The 18,022-nt window shown below is 39.0% G+C and overlaps 2 protein-coding genes across 2 annotated transcripts; one reads left to right on the forward strand and one right to left on the reverse strand.

Annotated features, from left to right (window-relative positions):
- Positions 1–5,799: 5,799 nt before the first annotated feature.
- Positions 5,800–14,293, forward strand: zcchc4 (zinc finger, CCHC domain containing 4). Its single transcript, XM_062444830.1, has 13 exons — positions 5,800–5,994; positions 6,414–6,532; positions 6,616–6,698; positions 6,903–7,175; positions 7,907–7,987; positions 11,420–11,492; positions 11,592–11,742; positions 12,629–12,729; positions 12,970–13,091; positions 13,437–13,512; positions 13,611–13,662; positions 13,790–13,937; positions 14,049–14,293. Exons 1-13 carry the CDS (start codon positions 5,907–5,909, stop codon positions 14,170–14,172), a joined length of 1,491 nt encoding a protein of 496 aa, XP_062300814.1. The 5' UTR covers positions 5,800–5,906; the 3' UTR covers positions 14,173–14,293.
- Positions 8,094–10,695, reverse strand: si:dkey-219e21.4 (E3 ubiquitin-protein ligase TRIM62). The gene is made up of 6 exons (XM_062445334.1): positions 10,480–10,695; positions 9,526–9,615; positions 9,178–9,408; positions 9,059–9,078; positions 8,837–8,967; positions 8,094–8,683 (listed from the first exon to the last, which is right to left on the reverse strand). The coding sequence occupies exons 1-6, from the start codon at positions 10,693–10,695 to the stop codon at positions 8,094–8,096; spliced, it is 1,278 nt and encodes a 425-aa protein (XP_062301318.1).
- Positions 14,294–18,022: the final 3,729 nt, after the last annotated feature.

Here is an 18,022-nt window from a genome sequence, read left to right on the forward strand (position 1 = left end):
AAGCATTGTTAATAATCTAATCTAATGTAAGTCTTTCTGCTGCTAAACAGACAGTAATCAACTAATGTACATTGTATTTTTCCGGGATTAAAAGAATGCAGACAGGCCTGCAGATTGATTATGCTGCTGAGCTTTCTCTCGGGGTGTGTTCATGCCAAGCCTGCTCTAAGTGGTTTATTTAAACTCTAGTGTACCACTCCTTTACCATGTAAACCATGTTGAATACCGGTGGCACCAAACTCTGAGATGCCTGTAAATAGAGATCTCTGATTTTCTCTCGGAGAGACAGCTCCAAGAAATTATATCAGACATTTTACACAATTTTCTGAGATTTTATAGACAAAACAAACCGAGAAAATAAATGTCAAATTAATCAATAATTAAAGAATCATTAGTTGCAGCCCTAAACCCGACAAAAGAAAACCCAAAGCACATATTCCACAAACCTACAAGATGCTCAATCATCAAAGTAGATTGTTAAAGTGACTTTAAAGTAAATCAAACTTGTTTACAGGGTCTGGTCCAACAGGATATCTCTCTATCTACATACACACACATACACACACACCTGAGTCTGTTTACTGTATCAGGAGCAACCTGGCCGTACATGTGGAGACCAGCTGTCATCACACACAGGTAGATTTCTGAAATGAATTTTCTGCTCACACATCCTGCCAACATTCTTCCAAGAGGTGAAAGGTTAAAAAATCGCAAAAGCATTGCAAAGGGAAAGTCAGACAGACAAACGACGTCCCTCGTTTGTCTCAGTCTCGGTCAGTTTACAGCAGTGTGCTAATTAATTTCTCCTGTCTCCAATCCCAGACCAACTGCAGCACTCTCATTAGCAGCTCCAGCAGCAGCCCAGAGCATCGATAGGTCCATTTAGTACTACTGAGGGGCATCATGCATTTTGTATATAAAATATATTGATCATAATTCCAGCTTGGAAAAATAATAGATGGATGTCTGGAACTGGAAAAATTCTCGTGTTATTCCAACTTTGGGAGTGTTTAAACTTTATTCTAATATGGTTATCCCCAAAGCTAGCTCTTTACCCCGTTTTATATTTGTAGCTGGTGCGTAGCTCCTGTTTAATGGTCTAAATCGACTGATTACAGTTACAATAGGACTTTGTTTTGATGTAATGCTAGCTATTGCAGCTATTTTGAAACTGCTTTTTTTTTTACAACTCTGAAGTTATTTTTGCAAAATGCGAGATAGCTCATATCTTTACTTATCATTTTGGTCTTAATAGTAATGGTAAATCAGAATTATGTCAGAGGACTGTTAACTAGCTAGTTAGCATACAACCTGAACATGTGTAAGTTGCTATGTAACATTTAAAAGTTCAATGTTTATTAATTTCCCCAATAAGTGTTATGGATTTGTGGTTGTAGATATGTGGTGGTGAATGCCAAATGTGTGAGTTTTTACAGACTGTAAGCATATTAAGTAATGTAGCTTATTGCTTATGTTGCCTTGTTATGGTGAGCTAAGAGGTTAGCATTCTACACTGAGCAAACTTGTAATTTAAAGGGATGATACTTTCGATTTTCTTCAATGTTTATTAATTTCCCAAATAAGTGTTATGAATTTGTGGTTGTAAATATGTGGTGGTGAATGTCGAATGTGTGAGTTTTTTACAGACTGTAAGCATATTAAGTAATGTAGCTTATCGTTTATGTTGCCTGGGTAATGTGGGCTAAAGGGATAGCATTCTACACAGAGCCAAATTCTAATTTAAAGGGACAATAATTTTATTTTTTTCTTGTAAAAAAAAAAAAGAAAATCTAATTTTCTGACTTTCAGATGTCAGAAAAGCAGCCTTTTCAATAGTTCCCAATATCAGGTCTCCAAAGGTCCCTTAAAAGCACCCTGGGGACTCCTTACCATAATGTCAGCTAATGTAATACCAGTATTAAATTACTTAGTATTGATAGGAATGATTGCAGTGTATTATTTACACCCTAGCAATAACACAAACATTCAAACCATGTAGTTTCACCTTCATCGAGAATTATGATGTTAACCTTTAACATTAATATTTATGACATTTTATTTACCAACACTCCCTAAACTCAGAGGTGCCCCAACAAAAGAAGTTGTGGAACTTGGTTAACAACATATATTTATTTACATATGTAAAAACACACAGTGCAGTACAGGAGCTACACTGCTGGTGTAAACACAGGTTTCATATGAGGATCGGCCTCTTGTTAAATGTGTTGTGGATCCTCCTCGGGGACAATAGCCAGCTGTGACAGTAGTCTGGCCTGCTGTAACAACACACATGCTTCTTTAAACCAGGAGTGACTGCGGAGCAACATGATGAAAAGAGCCACCAAACCCACTGTGGGCGTTTCTACATCCCGTCTAATTAGCCCACATGACATTCATTTTAACTGGGACTAATTTGAAACCGTGTCTTAACATCAGGCAACCTCAGCCTCAATAGTAGTGTCTTATATTTGGGTGCTGCTGGCTTCATTGGTACAGAAAAAGTAGGAAAATATAGTACTTTAACGCATATTACATACATTTCACACAGGGGGTATTATAGTGATGCCACACAAGATGAAGATGAGACAGTATTGATCAACACCCCTATATTGAAAGCCCTATAGAGATGTTACAATGATATTAATGGAATTATAACAAGGATTAACCCAATGGAAGAATAAAAGTCAATGTATATTATAAAAGCTCTTACCAGTGCTGCTCATGGTGCCAGTCAGATGTCTTCTCCAGTCAGATGATGCACAGTAAATAAGCCACTATCCACATTGGCAGTGCATGGACGATGCCAGCAGCCGCAGAGCGCACACACGCAGCGGGAGGGGGGGGGATGATGACAGCAGGGGCGGGAAGCACAGAGCCTGGTTGTCTCCGGCTGCAGAGAACTCCTCAAACAGCCGCACCGTGAGGACAATGTCCTGCATACACTGCGGGGCTGCGCTGCCTCTGTACGGCAGACAGTGCAGGTTGGGTGTGGGCGCACGGTGGACAAACGCGACCGGTCAAGTTAGAGAGAAGAGTGAGGGGCGTTTCCGGAAAGCAATTTCAAAATTAAAGTCCGGTTAAAGGCGATTGAAATCCAGTGACTTTAAAATCTCTTTAGTTTGAATAAGAAATGTAAAGAGCCTAAATTTGTTTCAATGCCTGATATTACACAATATAACACAAACTGAATAATGTCACAAAATATCATATTTAGGACTGTTGTGAATAAAGTACAGATAAAGAATACATACACATGTACAATATTAGTATCACACTCAGGTATGTTATCATTCTGACAAAAGCAATATTACTCTTGTACATAATGTTACTTTTTTTTTTTACTATATTTTTTACTACTATTGTTGTTATTGCTTATGTATTTCTACTGTATTATTCTTTATTCTTTTTATTGATGCTCTTTCTATTTTTACTATCCACTTGCCGTAACACTGTAAATTTCCCCATCATGGAACTAATAAAGGATTATCTTATCTGATCCTTTTTTGGGGAGCAAATTTTTATCATGGGTAAAATTATAAAAATGATTTGTGGATCCAGGGCTAAAGTCTGCCATCAGCTGACCCCCGACATAGGAGAAAAACTACTATGTCAATTATTTTCTTCTAATTTGATTCAACTTTATTCAGGAATATGTACCATCATGTGAGCACAATAATAAAAGAATGCAGTCTAATTGAGATTAAAGTGATTCATCAGTAATAACGTAGAGTGCTGAGGAGGCCCATGTGATACAGTAAAAAGCTCCAGAACAGGACTTTGTGGGATTGATTTATCAGCTGAATTAAAACTAGATTTTGACACAAGCCTTTCTACAAGACAGGGTGACAAGAGTAGATGATGATACTCTGATACTGATTTATACTCTACAAAGCAAATTTGCAATTAATCCAATTAGTCAAAGTCTTAGACTGGCAGTTAATCTGGAGGTTTTGTGATCCATGGGTATCTAGGGTTGTGTATGGGGAAGTTGGTATGTACAAAAAAAAACACATATACAGTTATATACAGTAGTTATATAATATATGCCCATGCAAGATACCCACTGTTGATGTGGCTGCAGAATTACAGTGAATCAGTGAAAAAACAATCACACATTTCTGCTTTGAAAAATAAAACAAAATTGATCCACTCCATATGTATCAGTTGGCTACCAAAAGAAATTCATGGCACTTGCCCAACCTCATACTGAGACCACATCTGCCACATCTGGAAAATATCTTCTTTGACAATGCAAGTTTTGTGCAGTTGTGAGTATTTTGCTGTCATTTTGTTCAACATGCTTATTATTGCATTCTCCATCGTCATCACGGGTTTAAAATGTGTGCTTTTCTTGCTGAAGGAACTCACGCACAGCTTCCTGTCTTATTGTAGGTAACATCCAGCAGCTTGTCTCTGCGCTGCTTCAGCATCCAGCAGGCTGCTCCTGCACCGACCATCCCTGTGCTGGCAGCGCCACTGCACTGAGCTGTGGGATACATGGGAAATGTAGTCTTTAAGGGGCAAAACAACCATTTCAATGCGGAGTGTGCTGTTGATTTTGGACTACAAGTTCAGCGTAAACAAACTGCATTGTGACAGAGGGACTGGCAGTGATGATTTTTTTTATGTCACATAATCAGTTTCATATAATGTCTATTAAAATTCCATCTCAGTAACACTTAAGATGTTGAACACATGCTCTTATTTTTATTTACTGCTATAAAGCATCATCATCATAAAGCATCATCTTTATAACTGGGTCAGTGATTTATTAAATGCCTTTTGGGAACAAATGAGGCGGAGACACTGGAGGAAGATGTCAGCTCTAAACAGGCTGAATTATGGATCACTGTTTTTGTGAACACTTTTATGTCGAGCACATCTGTCTGATCCTGTTACCAAGTCTGAGCTAATACAGTCCCTCAGGAATGAGATGGCTTTCTATTTTCTGTGACACATTTCTCACTGCTATTATTCTAGAGTATCAACAGACATGGGAAAGCAGCTGCAGCGTAATTGTTTTTAATTGCATAAAGAAAAAAGAACATAATCCAAAAAAGTAATACATGTAGAATTTTTGGCATTAAGAAAAGAAAAACAGTAATTAACAAAAGAGAAATGTGCAGCCAATAAAACCCATTAAGGCTCGTTGTGTGGCCCTGCTATGGTGAGACATACAATATAAAGACTGAAGAGTAAAGAAACCTACAAAAGCTAAACACAAACATTAAAAAAAAAACTAAGGTGTTACAAGTAACAAGAAAGGTGACAATTTACCTTCACACAGAATGTAAATTGTGCATGGAAAAGCAAAGGTGTGAATATTTAACCATATATATTGACAGGGTAAACAATAATTTCAATAAATAAATAAACAAACCATTCTAACTAAACAAAAAAAAATAGCCTTAATTAGCTATAGAATTTTTAAATGCATATTACAGTCTTCCATGATCAGTATTATTTATTATTATGTATGATAAAGTCAGGAAGCCTACTAAAGAACATTTAAAGAATTTATGAATAAACATATTTATATTAAAAAGCCATTTTAGCCCATATCCTGATGACTGTTGCTATGGAAATGTATCCATTACAATGAAATCAGATGCAGTCATAATGATTTTACACTAAAGTACAATAACAGCAGTTTGACTGATATTAAATGAGTAAATAATGAGATGAGAGTCATATATAGAGCATTTATGACGCTGCTTTGGTTGTGATCAATTTACCAAACAAACGTACGCACTTTTACCGCGACAAAACATTCATGACGTCACACGCGCGCGCCGCTTAGAGACAGCATGGCTTCCACTTAAAACACTTAATACATCCATGAGCTGAAGTCTGCTGTTAACACATTTTAAAGTGAAGTTTATTAACCGTGCGACCTGTTTATCGACATGGACACATCTGCAACTGCCGACGAGTCTTTTGGAATAGAAGTGATTATTCCAGAGGGAGATAAAACAGCTCCGTGCTGCCCGCATGGTAAGACTGAACAAACCAAACTCCAGCAAAAAATCACGTGTTTTAAAGTTACTTTGCTTTTTAGTACATACTTTATAACATGTTTAAATGTTTAAATGAAACTATATGAATAAATAGTGTCTTTCGATAAATTCGGCATACATATATCCCAAACAAATTCAATGACATATAACTTTATGGTACTATATATATATAAGTGTAATTTGACAGGCAATAGTGGCAGTAATAGTTGGACATGTAAGCCGAGTTGTAGTTAAAAATGTTTTGCATCTTTATGGTTATTTATTCTGTGGATGCACTTTTGAGAATTTATGAAAATACCAGTAGATTAATTTTTACAGCCTTTTTTTGAATGGAGTTTGGTCCCTGGCCCGTTGATGACTTAATATAACATAACCTAATGTGTGCGTGTCTGTCAGGTCCAACGTTGTTATTTGAGAAAGTTGCCAAAGGAGATGAGAAAGGCCGGAGGTTTTATGCCTGCTCAGCCTGCAGAGACAGAAAAGATTGCAACTTTTTCCAGTGGGAAGATGACAAGGTAAGGTTTTATGGATTTATTTGTGTCACTATATCAAAATGTCAAATACACACTTTCTTATTTGAATGAACTTTATTTTGAAGGTGTCAGAGGCCAGGTTGTTGGCCAGAGAGGCAGAGAACAAGGCAAAGAGGCCCCAGTTCAGCCAGAAGGAGTACATTAAAAGGTAAGAAGTCAACTGCCTCCACTGTATGTATTAATTTGTTTCATATTGTCTCCATGCAAGCAATTATGAGCCTGATTTGAATGACCTTTTACAGGATTAAAATGGGTTTAAAGTCAGATTGACACAACCAAATTCAAAACTCCCATTCAAAAAAATGATGACTCTAAGTGACACTTCTTCCATTGCCTGTAAATCGTCCCTCAGGTTCAAAAAGTTTGCGTCCCTCCAGCTGCACGAGAAGAAGTTCTGCGAGGATTGTCAGATGCTGCTCCTACCGGGAGATCTCAGCACCCACTCCTCCCACAAATCCAAAGCCATCACAGCGGCTCAGCTGACGAGGCCCAGCGTGCTGCTGCGTCCGCTGCTCAACAAGAAGAGCAACGCCCAGTACCTGTTTACCGACCGCAGCTCACACTTTCTGCTGGATACCCTGGTCGGTCTGGGATACAGGAAGGTGCTGTGTGTGGGAACACCCAGGTGAGGAGATTTCTGAGTGTTTTAAAGGGTCACGCCACCAATTTAGTTAAGGAGAACTGCTCAGCTTGTGAAATCAGTTGTATAATATTTTCTGTCAAATCTGAAAAAATAACCCTGATGATGTCATAGGGTTGTCATCAGCTGTAGAAACTACAGATTTGGAAGAGTTGGCATCACAAACTTAAAAATAGCTATCTTTGAATTTGAGAAGTGTGGGCGTTTATCTGGCAGTGAGTCCATAAACAAAAAGTATAAAAATATGTTTATAAATGAATAACTACTGGTGCATTCATATAAACCAGTCTTTAATAGAAACGTTTTTTTCCCCAGCATGGGACAGTATGTGTACATTTATTTATTTGAGTGCTTTTCATGGTTGTGTTGGCCTTTTATTTTCCCTGTCCACCTTGATTGATAACAGGTGATTAAAATCAGAGGAAGGAAGCTTATTTTAAATAGGTCATTAAAAAAATCAATAATTATCGATATCAACTGATATGAAACACTTTTATCGTGATACAGTTTTCAGCCATATTGCCCAGCCCTAGGTTTTAATGGTCACTTAATGGCCACATTTTTATTTTTGGTCAAACTTGTGAACACTGGAAATAACTGATCCTCAAAAACTAATATCGGTCAAACTTATGTCAAATAACTGAGGTCTGAAACACTGTTTTAAATCATTTTTTATTCGTGCTTTAATCAGTAATGATTCTTGCTGTTTGCATTAGACTTCACGAGCTGATCAAGCTGAGGAACCTGGAACAGAAACATGAACCAATGAAGAGTCTCCTGCTGGACATCGACTTCAGGTTGGTTTGCTATAATCGTTAAGATATATATACATGGACAGGAAAGATAGCACATATAATCATTAGTAAAACATTCCACATCACTCTCTGACGGATGACCGCAGCATCATAGGTGACAGAGCTGCAGGTGGTTTGGCCAGGTCTGGTTCTCTGGTGGTCTCAGGAAGCGTATGGCGGGGTACAGAGGTGCTGTGAACTGGTGATGAGCCCGGTCAAACACCGTCGTCACGGCTGCAGAAAACGTCTGCAAGACAAACATGCTGTCCGCGTCGTAAAACGTCAGCTTGCCCTTTTCGTAATTTACCCGCACTCCTACTCTTTCCACCAGCGTTTGCCTGACACCCTGACACGCCACATGCCGGTCGTTGTGCCAAGCAGACAGATGCCCGTTCCGGAGCTCCACGCACCACGAGTTCCTGTTTCGACCTAGTTTGGCGCCCTTGTCCCGGCCTTTTCTTACCAGGTTGCTGTAGGCTACACCCACAGCCCAGGTGGAGCAGCAGCGCACGTCCACCTCCCAGTAGCTCTGTCCGACTGTGACAGGAGATGAGCCCAGAGCGCAGCACACCTTATCAAACTGCAGGGGGTGCTCAGGAACAGAGGGGACGGTGCCTGAGAAGGACATACCACGCCCCTCTGAGGTCACCACTATCTGTCCATGGCACGTTTGCCTGTCAATCACCATGGGCAACCAATCTAAAAATCAAACACAGAATCCACATATGCAGATGACATGTTGATCTTTTTTCTTGGATGTGTAGACACAAAGAACCAAACTTTATTCACTTCAACATCCTGCTGCCCTAAATGAGTTAGCCCGATATCATGTAGAAATGATCATCTCAGTACCTAACAGTAGAGTCTTCCTTTGCAGCTGGGCTTTCAGGCTTTTGGAGATGGAGGATAATGTTTTTAGGAGCCTTTCAAATCTCTCTTCATTCAGTCGGATTTCCCTCTCAGAGGCATCTGGCTTCTTATGACTGGGAGAGAGATCAGATTAAAGTGAAACGGAGAGGTTTAAACAGAGAGGGGGAAATAGTTTAAACTTTTTATCTAATGATGCAGTTTTACCTCAGATTTTCAGACACACCCTGAGAAAAGAGACACAAAGAGAGAAATAGTGATGAAAACAACAGACAATTACATTCTGTCACTATATTATCTGACTGTGTTGGCATGGAGAGTCCCACCTCACTGTCTGCCCCGGGGCTCTTGCTTAGTGCTGTCTGGGTGCTGCTGATGCTCTTGGAGACCTGGTCCACGTGTTGTGTCCAGCCCTTGAGAACCTGGTCCAGTCTGGTCCTGGTCTGCCTCAGGTCTAGCTCCAAAGAGTCCAAGACCGCTTGTTCGTCCTGCTTCAGGATGAGCCGTATGCGCTCGAAACGCTCTCGAACCTTCTGCTTCATCACATCAGTGCTCCTCTTCAGGGGGAAATGGAGAGCATAAGGGGCATCAAGCTACTTTCAGTCTTCCATGTTGGTGGTCTTATGTGTATAGGAACTGTTTAACGTATTGGGGGCACCTGGTTCCATACTTACAGACAGATCTGCCTTGCGTTTCTTCAGAGACTGGATGTGAGCCTCACTCTTGGTTCTTTCTGCCTGCAGTTCCTCTATAAGTCTGGATAACTGCTCCTACAGAGGAAAGGTGCATGCAAGGATTTACCTTTCAGTAAGCTTAGGGGTGGATGCAGACATGGACAAGGTTAAAGTTGGACTAGGAAAACGAAAGAAAAACAGCAAAACCTACAAACCTAGCATGTATTTATTATGTCCTAGTGAAGATATCTTCTTCATTTGCTTGTGTTTTGTCATTTGTTATTTCCATGTGTTTTTTAAGTGGCAATGTATTAAAAGACAGGTTCACAATTTTTAAAGTCTGTCTTAAAACAACAGTCAGGAGTTCAAATGAACACTAAAACATGTTTTTCTTGCCACAATCCCTCTTTATACTGACCATTAGAAGATCCTTTCATAATGCACTTACAATGTAAGTGATGGAGGACAAAATTCACAGTCAAGTAGATATGTTCCAGTGTTAGTCTTTTTAGTGCTTCCACCACCTTTTGTATTTTTTTTTTTTAACTAAAAATGCTGGATGTGGAAGTGGGACAGCTGAGGCTTTATATTACCTTCAGATAAAAGTTTAAATACATTTTTGCTCAAAACAAGGACTGCGGATTTTGTCCCCCACCATTTAGATTTTAAGTGCATTATTAAGGGATTTTCTAATGGTCTTCCAATGGACAGGACGAACGATTACAGCAAAAGGTTTCAATGTTCAAATGGGCATTAGACAATTGAAAAATTGTGACCCTATCCTTTAAGCTCTCTGGGCCACTGTACTGCAGTTTTAATTTCTAGTCTGTGCTCTCACAATATTGTGAACCTCACTGGTGTGGCTGATTGTGCTTTAAGAGAAGAAAGTAGAAGAGAGACTTTGTGAAATACTTTACATCTCTAAACTGCTTCACCGCATCATCTCATCATTACCTGGGAGGGTTGTGCAGCTTTGGCTATCTTCTTCTTTAGTTTTGGTGATCTTGGGAAAGGCTGAACAACCTGGTCACTGTTGTAGTCCAGTGTAAAGGTCAGTCCGTCCTGCAGTACACTCTGAGCTCCCACAGAGGGCGCCGCAAGACCACTCTGTACTGTCCGAGCCTCTGTTGACTGGCTATTACCAACAGATATTGCTTCCTTTTCTGCCATTTCTAAGGAAAACAAACACATGTTAAACATCTACCTGATGTATTTTTTACTACTTTTGCACTATCTCAAGCATTCTATGTGTTTGTACATCGGCTGTGTTTGCAGAGTGAACCAGTCTTTCAGGTTTTTTGTCAAGTCTGTAAGAAACAAACAAACTGTATATTGATAGAAAAGTCAGCTGTTTGCAAAGAGTCTGTCCGAGTGATGGTCTCATTTTTACTGCGGATTTACAAAAAAAACAATCCAAAAAGTAAATCAAGCAGAAAGTTATTTTCACAGCTGTCTGAATATTGTGCATTTAGATTTATTTATAGGTTTTTTTAGCTAGGTCCTCACTTCCTATGGAATAACCTTAAGTCCTCTATATGCTGTTAAACCAGTATAATGCATAGTCAAATAAAGACTTCTTTTCAACATACTTATATAATGTTTTCCCAGCAGTGCTTACCTGAGGTCTGCTCTCTCCGTCTCTGCCGTTTGTAAAGAATGTGCAAGCTAGAGAGGGTGTGTTCATGCATTACAAGCTTCAGCCTGCAACACACACTCAGACACCTTATCGTCACCTAGATACACACCTCAGGATCCACAGTGTGTGTGTGTGTATGTACATTAGATAAGTTTAGACTTGCTCTTGTTTTCCTAGCTCGCTATTACACAAATGAAACCGAACAGAAATAACCTTTTAGAACTGAATAACACAGCGTATGATTTCTTTATGTTTCAGGTATGCTCAGTTCTACAACAAGGATGAGTTCTGTCACTACAATATGTTCAATCATCACTTCTTTGATGGAGAGGTAGGAGTAAAAAAAAAAAAAAAACACTTATTTTCCATGTGTTTGGTTTCCAGTGCTTAATAATAATAATAATAATAATAAGGATATGTTGATTGTTAGGCCTCCAGTGCAGTCCTGCAGGCCTTTCTCAAAGAGTCTGATGGGGAGAAGGTGGTGATGGTGGCTGACCCTCCGTTCGGTGGCCTGGTGAAGCCTCTGGCGAGCAGTTTCTCTCTGATCTCACAGACGTGGAGGAAGCTGCAGAGCTCTGGTCAGTGTCACTGAGGAGCGTGACTCTTTTTTAATAATAATTCCATTCTTTATTATTAAAATATACACATATTTTGCTCTGTTCTTCAGATTTTCATTGCAGTTAAAAAACTATAAAACACAATAAAAATATGAATCTGCAAAGACTATACATACAACACAAATACAATACAAAAGTAAATCTCAAAGCCAAATAATGTGAACGCAAAAGTGTTAAGAATGGAGTAAACTGTAGCCATATTTCATAAATATCTGCTTCATTATTAGGGTTACAGGTAATGTAATGTATGTATAAGATTTAGGGAGTTTTACACACAATGACTCAAGCTAATCATTAGTCCTCACCCTTAAACCTTACAATAAATATCTAATAAATGTTGAGAAAAATGGCCAAATCAAAACATAACTTATCTCAGGGTATTTTTCACATAGAGCAGCTTTAGACTGTACTTTCAGGGCTTAAAGTTCATAGAGCAGTTTTAAATTCATATAATACTGAATTGAATACATTTTCCACATTTCCTCCAGGACCACTGCGTCATTTTAGTAGCAAAATCACTGCTCGCCTGCTAGAAATTAGAGGTCTGCTTTTGTTTTACCTCTGTCTGAAAATAAGGAGCCATTGTTGTAAAAGTAACCACACATTTAGAGTGGTAACCCTGCCAGTGTTAGCATTGTAAACTGTAAACCCACAGTGCTAACTTCAACTTCCAGTCAACACTAAAGATATACAGCCTCCTCTGAAAATGTTGCCCTTTTTTGCACATTGCCTCAATGTTCACGTCAAGGCTCAGTTTGTTTTATGAAAAGGATTCTGATACTTCTATTTAAAATGAAGAACAAGTCCAGTGTCCGAAGCTAACACCTGATATGTTTTATGTGTGTAGACAACAGTGACGTGGACATGCCAATGATCTGGATCTTCCCATACTTCTTTGAGCCTCGTATCCTGGAGTGTCTCACTTCATTCATCATGCTGGACTACCAGGTACCAGTAGAATACCTGTTTTAGCTAATGACTCCTAAGGATGATTAGCAGATTTAGCCTCAAGAAGCTTGCAGTAAGATATAAGAATACATCTCAAGAACTCTTTTCTGTTTGATACAAATGTGCTGTATCTGGGTTTTGTTGATGGGTCCGTATCAAGCATTTAACAAATGTATATGACCTAAACTGCTACTGTGGACTATAAGCAATACAATAAATATGTATTATTTGTCTCACCAGGTTGACTATGACAACCATCCTCTGTATAAGCATGGGAAGACAGGCAGGAAGCAGTCTCCTGTCAGGCTGTTCACGAACATCTCTCCCAAAGACATCGTTCTTCCCAAAGAAGAGGGCTACAGGTACCAACACACTCACTCTGTTGTGTTGAGCATCAAAGTTCATCATTAACCATAGAAACAATAGTTTTTCCTCCAGCTTTCAATTCCACCTAATGATCCTGATCAGCAGCTCAAGTTTGCTCAGTTGTCATGGAGATTGTTCAGTTGTTTGATCCTGGACTGGAAACAGGGGTTATGATGTTCCTCTACACAACATACATTTTAAAAACTCTGCTAGTATGAATTTTCAGTTGTTTTTAGTCCAAGATTGAATGAATACTTTTTAAACTGTAAAAGGGTGAAAAAACATGAAGTTTATATCAATATTGTGTTAAGTGATGATGCATCTGCTCTTCATTCTTATAGATTCTGCTCTATATGTGAGAGATACGTCTGGTCCCTCAACAAGCACTGCGCTAAATGTAACGTCTGCCCATCCAAGGTATAATACCACAACATTACATACATTATTCTTTATGTTGCTGATTCTTTGTAATTTGCAAATATGCTACAACTTCCAATTCTTCTTTGTGTCTCCAGGATGGTCGTGACTGGAAGCACTGCTCAGCATGTGGGAAATGTGTGAAACCATGTATGTATATTTATACACACAGTAATCATGTCATTCAGAATTTGGATGCACATTTAACTACAAGTTGGGTTTTGGCATGGCATTCTGAATTTTATTGAGGGTTTTACTTTTTTCCCCCCCTTCCAAGCATGGAGACACTGTCAGTCTTGTGGCCACTGTGCCCTCCCAGACCACCCATGTGGCCTCAGCCAAGGAAAGGAGGGCTGCTTCAACTGTGGCAGCCTGAAGCACAAACGCAAAGGCTGCCCTCTCAAAGACTCGCACAGGATCAGCAAGTGAGTTCAGAGAACAGGCCCCCATTATGGATAACCGCACCAATACGATTAAATATTTACACGTCTTAACTTGTTCCTCTGCATGTGTCTGTCTATGTTTCAACTATGCAGTCATTGGACCAAAGCCAAGAGCGGAAGCAAAAATGTATCCCATCGTCCTCTCTTCAAGCCCAAAGCTAAGAGGATGTCTGGAGCAGCTCGCAGAGCAAAGAAGGCAGCGGCTCAGTCGAAGTGAGCTCGGTGTTCATGCAGTGTCAAGTCAGCCGTGCAGTCAAAAGCATTTTCTTTTTGTTTAAACTCCAATCCCAGTTTATTACAGTGTTAACAATTGTTGCAGTGGAATAAAAATAATATAAAGAGAATTGACCTCGTACTCATTTGTGATGCATTTGCCTCAGCAGCCCTAATCTGAGGGTTCATACTTATAAAATCACATCTCAAGAATAGACATACCTGTTCTTATCCTTTCATTTAATATCAACTCCTTACCTTTTCATTTGTAGTGAAGAACAGTTTAAAGAGGCGTTAAGTTGCTTTTTTGGCCACTTGGGGGCAGTATGCAGTAGAATAGGCTATAAATAAAACATTACATTTTATCACCTTGTTAGGCTAATGTATTAGCAAGCAGTTACCTATTTAACAGATCCAGCACGTACAGAGTAACATTAGAATACATTTTAAGTTGTGTCCCATTTATAGTTTTAAGTTCACATTTACTCCTTGTGTAGCTCTGTTCTGATGAGGACCAAACTCTGCACACCTGTTGTATATCAGTGATAATCAGGGAGTCCTAGACATTTGCAACACTGGCTTAAATCAATCCAATAACCTTGCCTTGTATATGATATAAGTTACTCAGTAGTTTTGTCATATTTTTATATTGGTTAGTTTATGACTAGTTGAGAATCAGACTTCCTCTATCTGGTGTTTTACCCATTGACCCAGTTTAAGGTAAGCATAAGGTATACATTATCACTTAATGTGTTGCACCTTTTTAGCCAAATTCATTTCAATGTATTACCACAGGTTTTACACTTCCCAAGTTAAAATTGACCCAAGGACAACAGGAGGGCTAGCACTGTAAAACTGAGGAGACGGACATCTGCAGTGATCGTTCTCTGTGTACTCATCACTGTGAGCAACACCTTTGACATTATACATGGTTTTTTAATCCATTTTAAATGTAGAAATATGAATTAGTGCAGGGTTAAATATGTCTAACACTAACTGTCTGCACTTTTACACCTTGTTAAAAATGTGTAATCTCTGGTTTTGCATTGTGGTGTATGCGAGTCCCCAAAAAGACTAGGAAAGTATAAAGGCCTTTATTAATTAGTTCTTAAAAGTTCACTAATTTCTTCAGTTTTAGGGGTCTAAACTTGCCCACTCTTACCAAACAGGGTGTAAACTAATATAATCCAGTAGTCTTTACTGAACACAACTGACAAGTATCTTAAATAGTACTTTTATGACCAGTCTCTAAATGCAGCTCAAGACAGAGAACAGTCATTAGCACAATCAGTCAGACTGGCTGGACTGACAGGTTTTCCTTCTCTTAGTTATATTCCGGAGGGGTTGTCTTGAAGACTCTTGAATTTGACATCCTGCAACCTGAACTGACCCTAAGTCGTGAGCCAAAAACAGCAACATATAAGAACAGCATAGTGTTACTTTCTGATTGTACTGCTGAGTTCAGCTTTGGCCACCAGATGGCAGTATTGTTAAAGCCTACTCTGCTTATAACTGCGTGTTTCTGCCAAATAACCTGTTATTTAGTGGTCATTGTTTCACTGGGATTTATGTGTACATGCAGTATAGGTTTTGTTGATAATACAACAAATACAGCTATATTGGTTTTGTCTGAGTGTGACAGTCCCACTCCCCAGTGACACTGCTGAAACACACACACACACACACCCTGATTGCTTCCAGTGAAACAAGGAGTGTCTTATAAAGTAGATAGATAGGTATATACAACATCCTGCCAGAAACACGTACTGTATATGTTTATGGTGATGACCATGAAAAGACAGATTCATCGTGAGTCTCACACACACACACACACACACACACACACACACACACACACACACACACACACACACACACACACACACACACACACACACACACACACACACACACACACACACCTGCTTTCAGTGATGTTTACCCAGTCTGAATGCTGAAGGCTACCAGACACAGGAACACTTCCCCTCACTGTGGATATATGCAGTGACTGATTTTACAGTATTTTCTTAAAAGCCACAAACTCTTGCTGGTATGTTGCTGTCCAGCACTTTACAGTATCTGCTATACTCTTTAAAACCACGTTACAGGGCTTTATTTCTTTACGTCTTTAAGTATAAGTTAGTGCTTCTTAACACATTCAAATTTGCTGTGTTCAAATATGCATAGTATATATTTAACAGTTCCACCAAATAGTGATTACCTGGAATTATTCATCAACATGTACAGAGATACAGAAGCTTAGGGTCCTAAACAGCCTGCCAAAGAATCTCTTGATCCTTATCAGCAGTTTTCTCGGTGTGAACCCATTTTTAGAAGATATGACAAAGACTTCCTGCACAGTTTCACGTTAGTGGTTATCATTCATCATTTATAACATTATAACTCAATGAGAAGATACTACAATATTCATTTCAATTAATTTCTGTAAAGACAAATGTGTAACTCACCTGTATGCAACAGGCTACATGAGATCACTACGCTTGATTTCAGCAGCTTCATTGGCTGAACTAAGGTCAGTGACTTTGACTCTGGAGGGTGTTTGTTTCTGGTTGACCAGCATGATGTTCCGCAATGTGACATTTGTATGAATCACAGCAGCAGTCTTCAGAGTTCCAAGTGCGGAGACCAGCTGCAGGGACAGAGGAATAAATAAAGACAGCTTCAGAATTTTTCCATCCAAATACTGGTGCGCTACTTCCACTGATGCATCTCTATCATAGCTTTTTCTTAAACTGGTCAGAGCCATATACATGTGCTGTGATGGGTCTGATTTGCTGAAGAGAGAGTAGGTTGCCACAATGTCTCCCTCAGCAGCTGGAGAAGATTCTTGTCCAGCATTTCAAATGCAAGACATGTCTTCCCCCTGTGTTCAGAAGTCATATAGAACAAAATAATAAGGAGCATATTGAGACCTCAGATCAAGACCTTCAGCATGGCCAGCGTGACAGAAATAAGGAGACATTAGAATGGTGATACAGCTTACAGTTAATGTTAGATATGTAATGAAATGTGCTGCTCAAACACTCAGAGACTCAGGTGATCCAACTGTCTGTCAGGCTCCTGGGAACAATTGCTCCTCTTCTTGAGGATCTTAAGGGCCGTTGTGTCTTCAATGTCTTCATCTTGGCACTGAGCGACTCTGCTGAAGTAGCCATCAGACATGAGGTACTCACTCAAACTGCTGTACAGCTCGTCATTGTGTTGTAGCTCTGAGTCCAGTAAACACTATATGTTCAGTTAACACTTCATGCTCAAACATACATACTATGTGGAGAAACCAGCAAAAACAACTCTGTTATTAAAGCAGATTATCACTATGTCAGTGTTTAATTATAAATGGTCACAAATCCTTTCTGCAGTTTTCACTGAATTGTACATTTTAAATATAACATTTCTTTATTAATATCAAGTTAAAAGCAGATTTGAAAAACTGCATTTCGCTTTGTTTAGTTGAATACATAGCAAGTGGACTAATTTAATGTTAAACTCATCACAAACAACTCACTGATAAATAGATTGACACCCTATTTCAACATTTATAGTGGTATCAAGACTTTTTGCAGTGTATAATATCATTTTCCTCTCTTCCTAAGGTGGTTCTCTCTTTCTATGCTTTCTGTCTCTGTAGAAAAACTCCACACTATGACAGAATACCAACTTTTCCAGAAAGTCAGGATGCAAGTTTACCTGAAAATATGAAGAGCAATGATTTGCAAAAGACAAGAGGAGTTTGGCTAAGGTTCTATGCGGCTTCCCATTAGGTAAGAAAATCTATTATTTTGAATGAAAGAAAAGTCACTCCTGCCTATTCTACCATAAATACAAATAAATAA

The sequence above is a fragment of the Scomber scombrus genome, chromosome 23 (genome assembly GCF_963691925.1).
Source record: "Scomber scombrus chromosome 23, fScoSco1.1, whole genome shotgun sequence".
Lineage (NCBI taxonomy): Eukaryota > Metazoa > Chordata > Actinopteri > Scombriformes > Scombridae > Scomber > Scomber scombrus.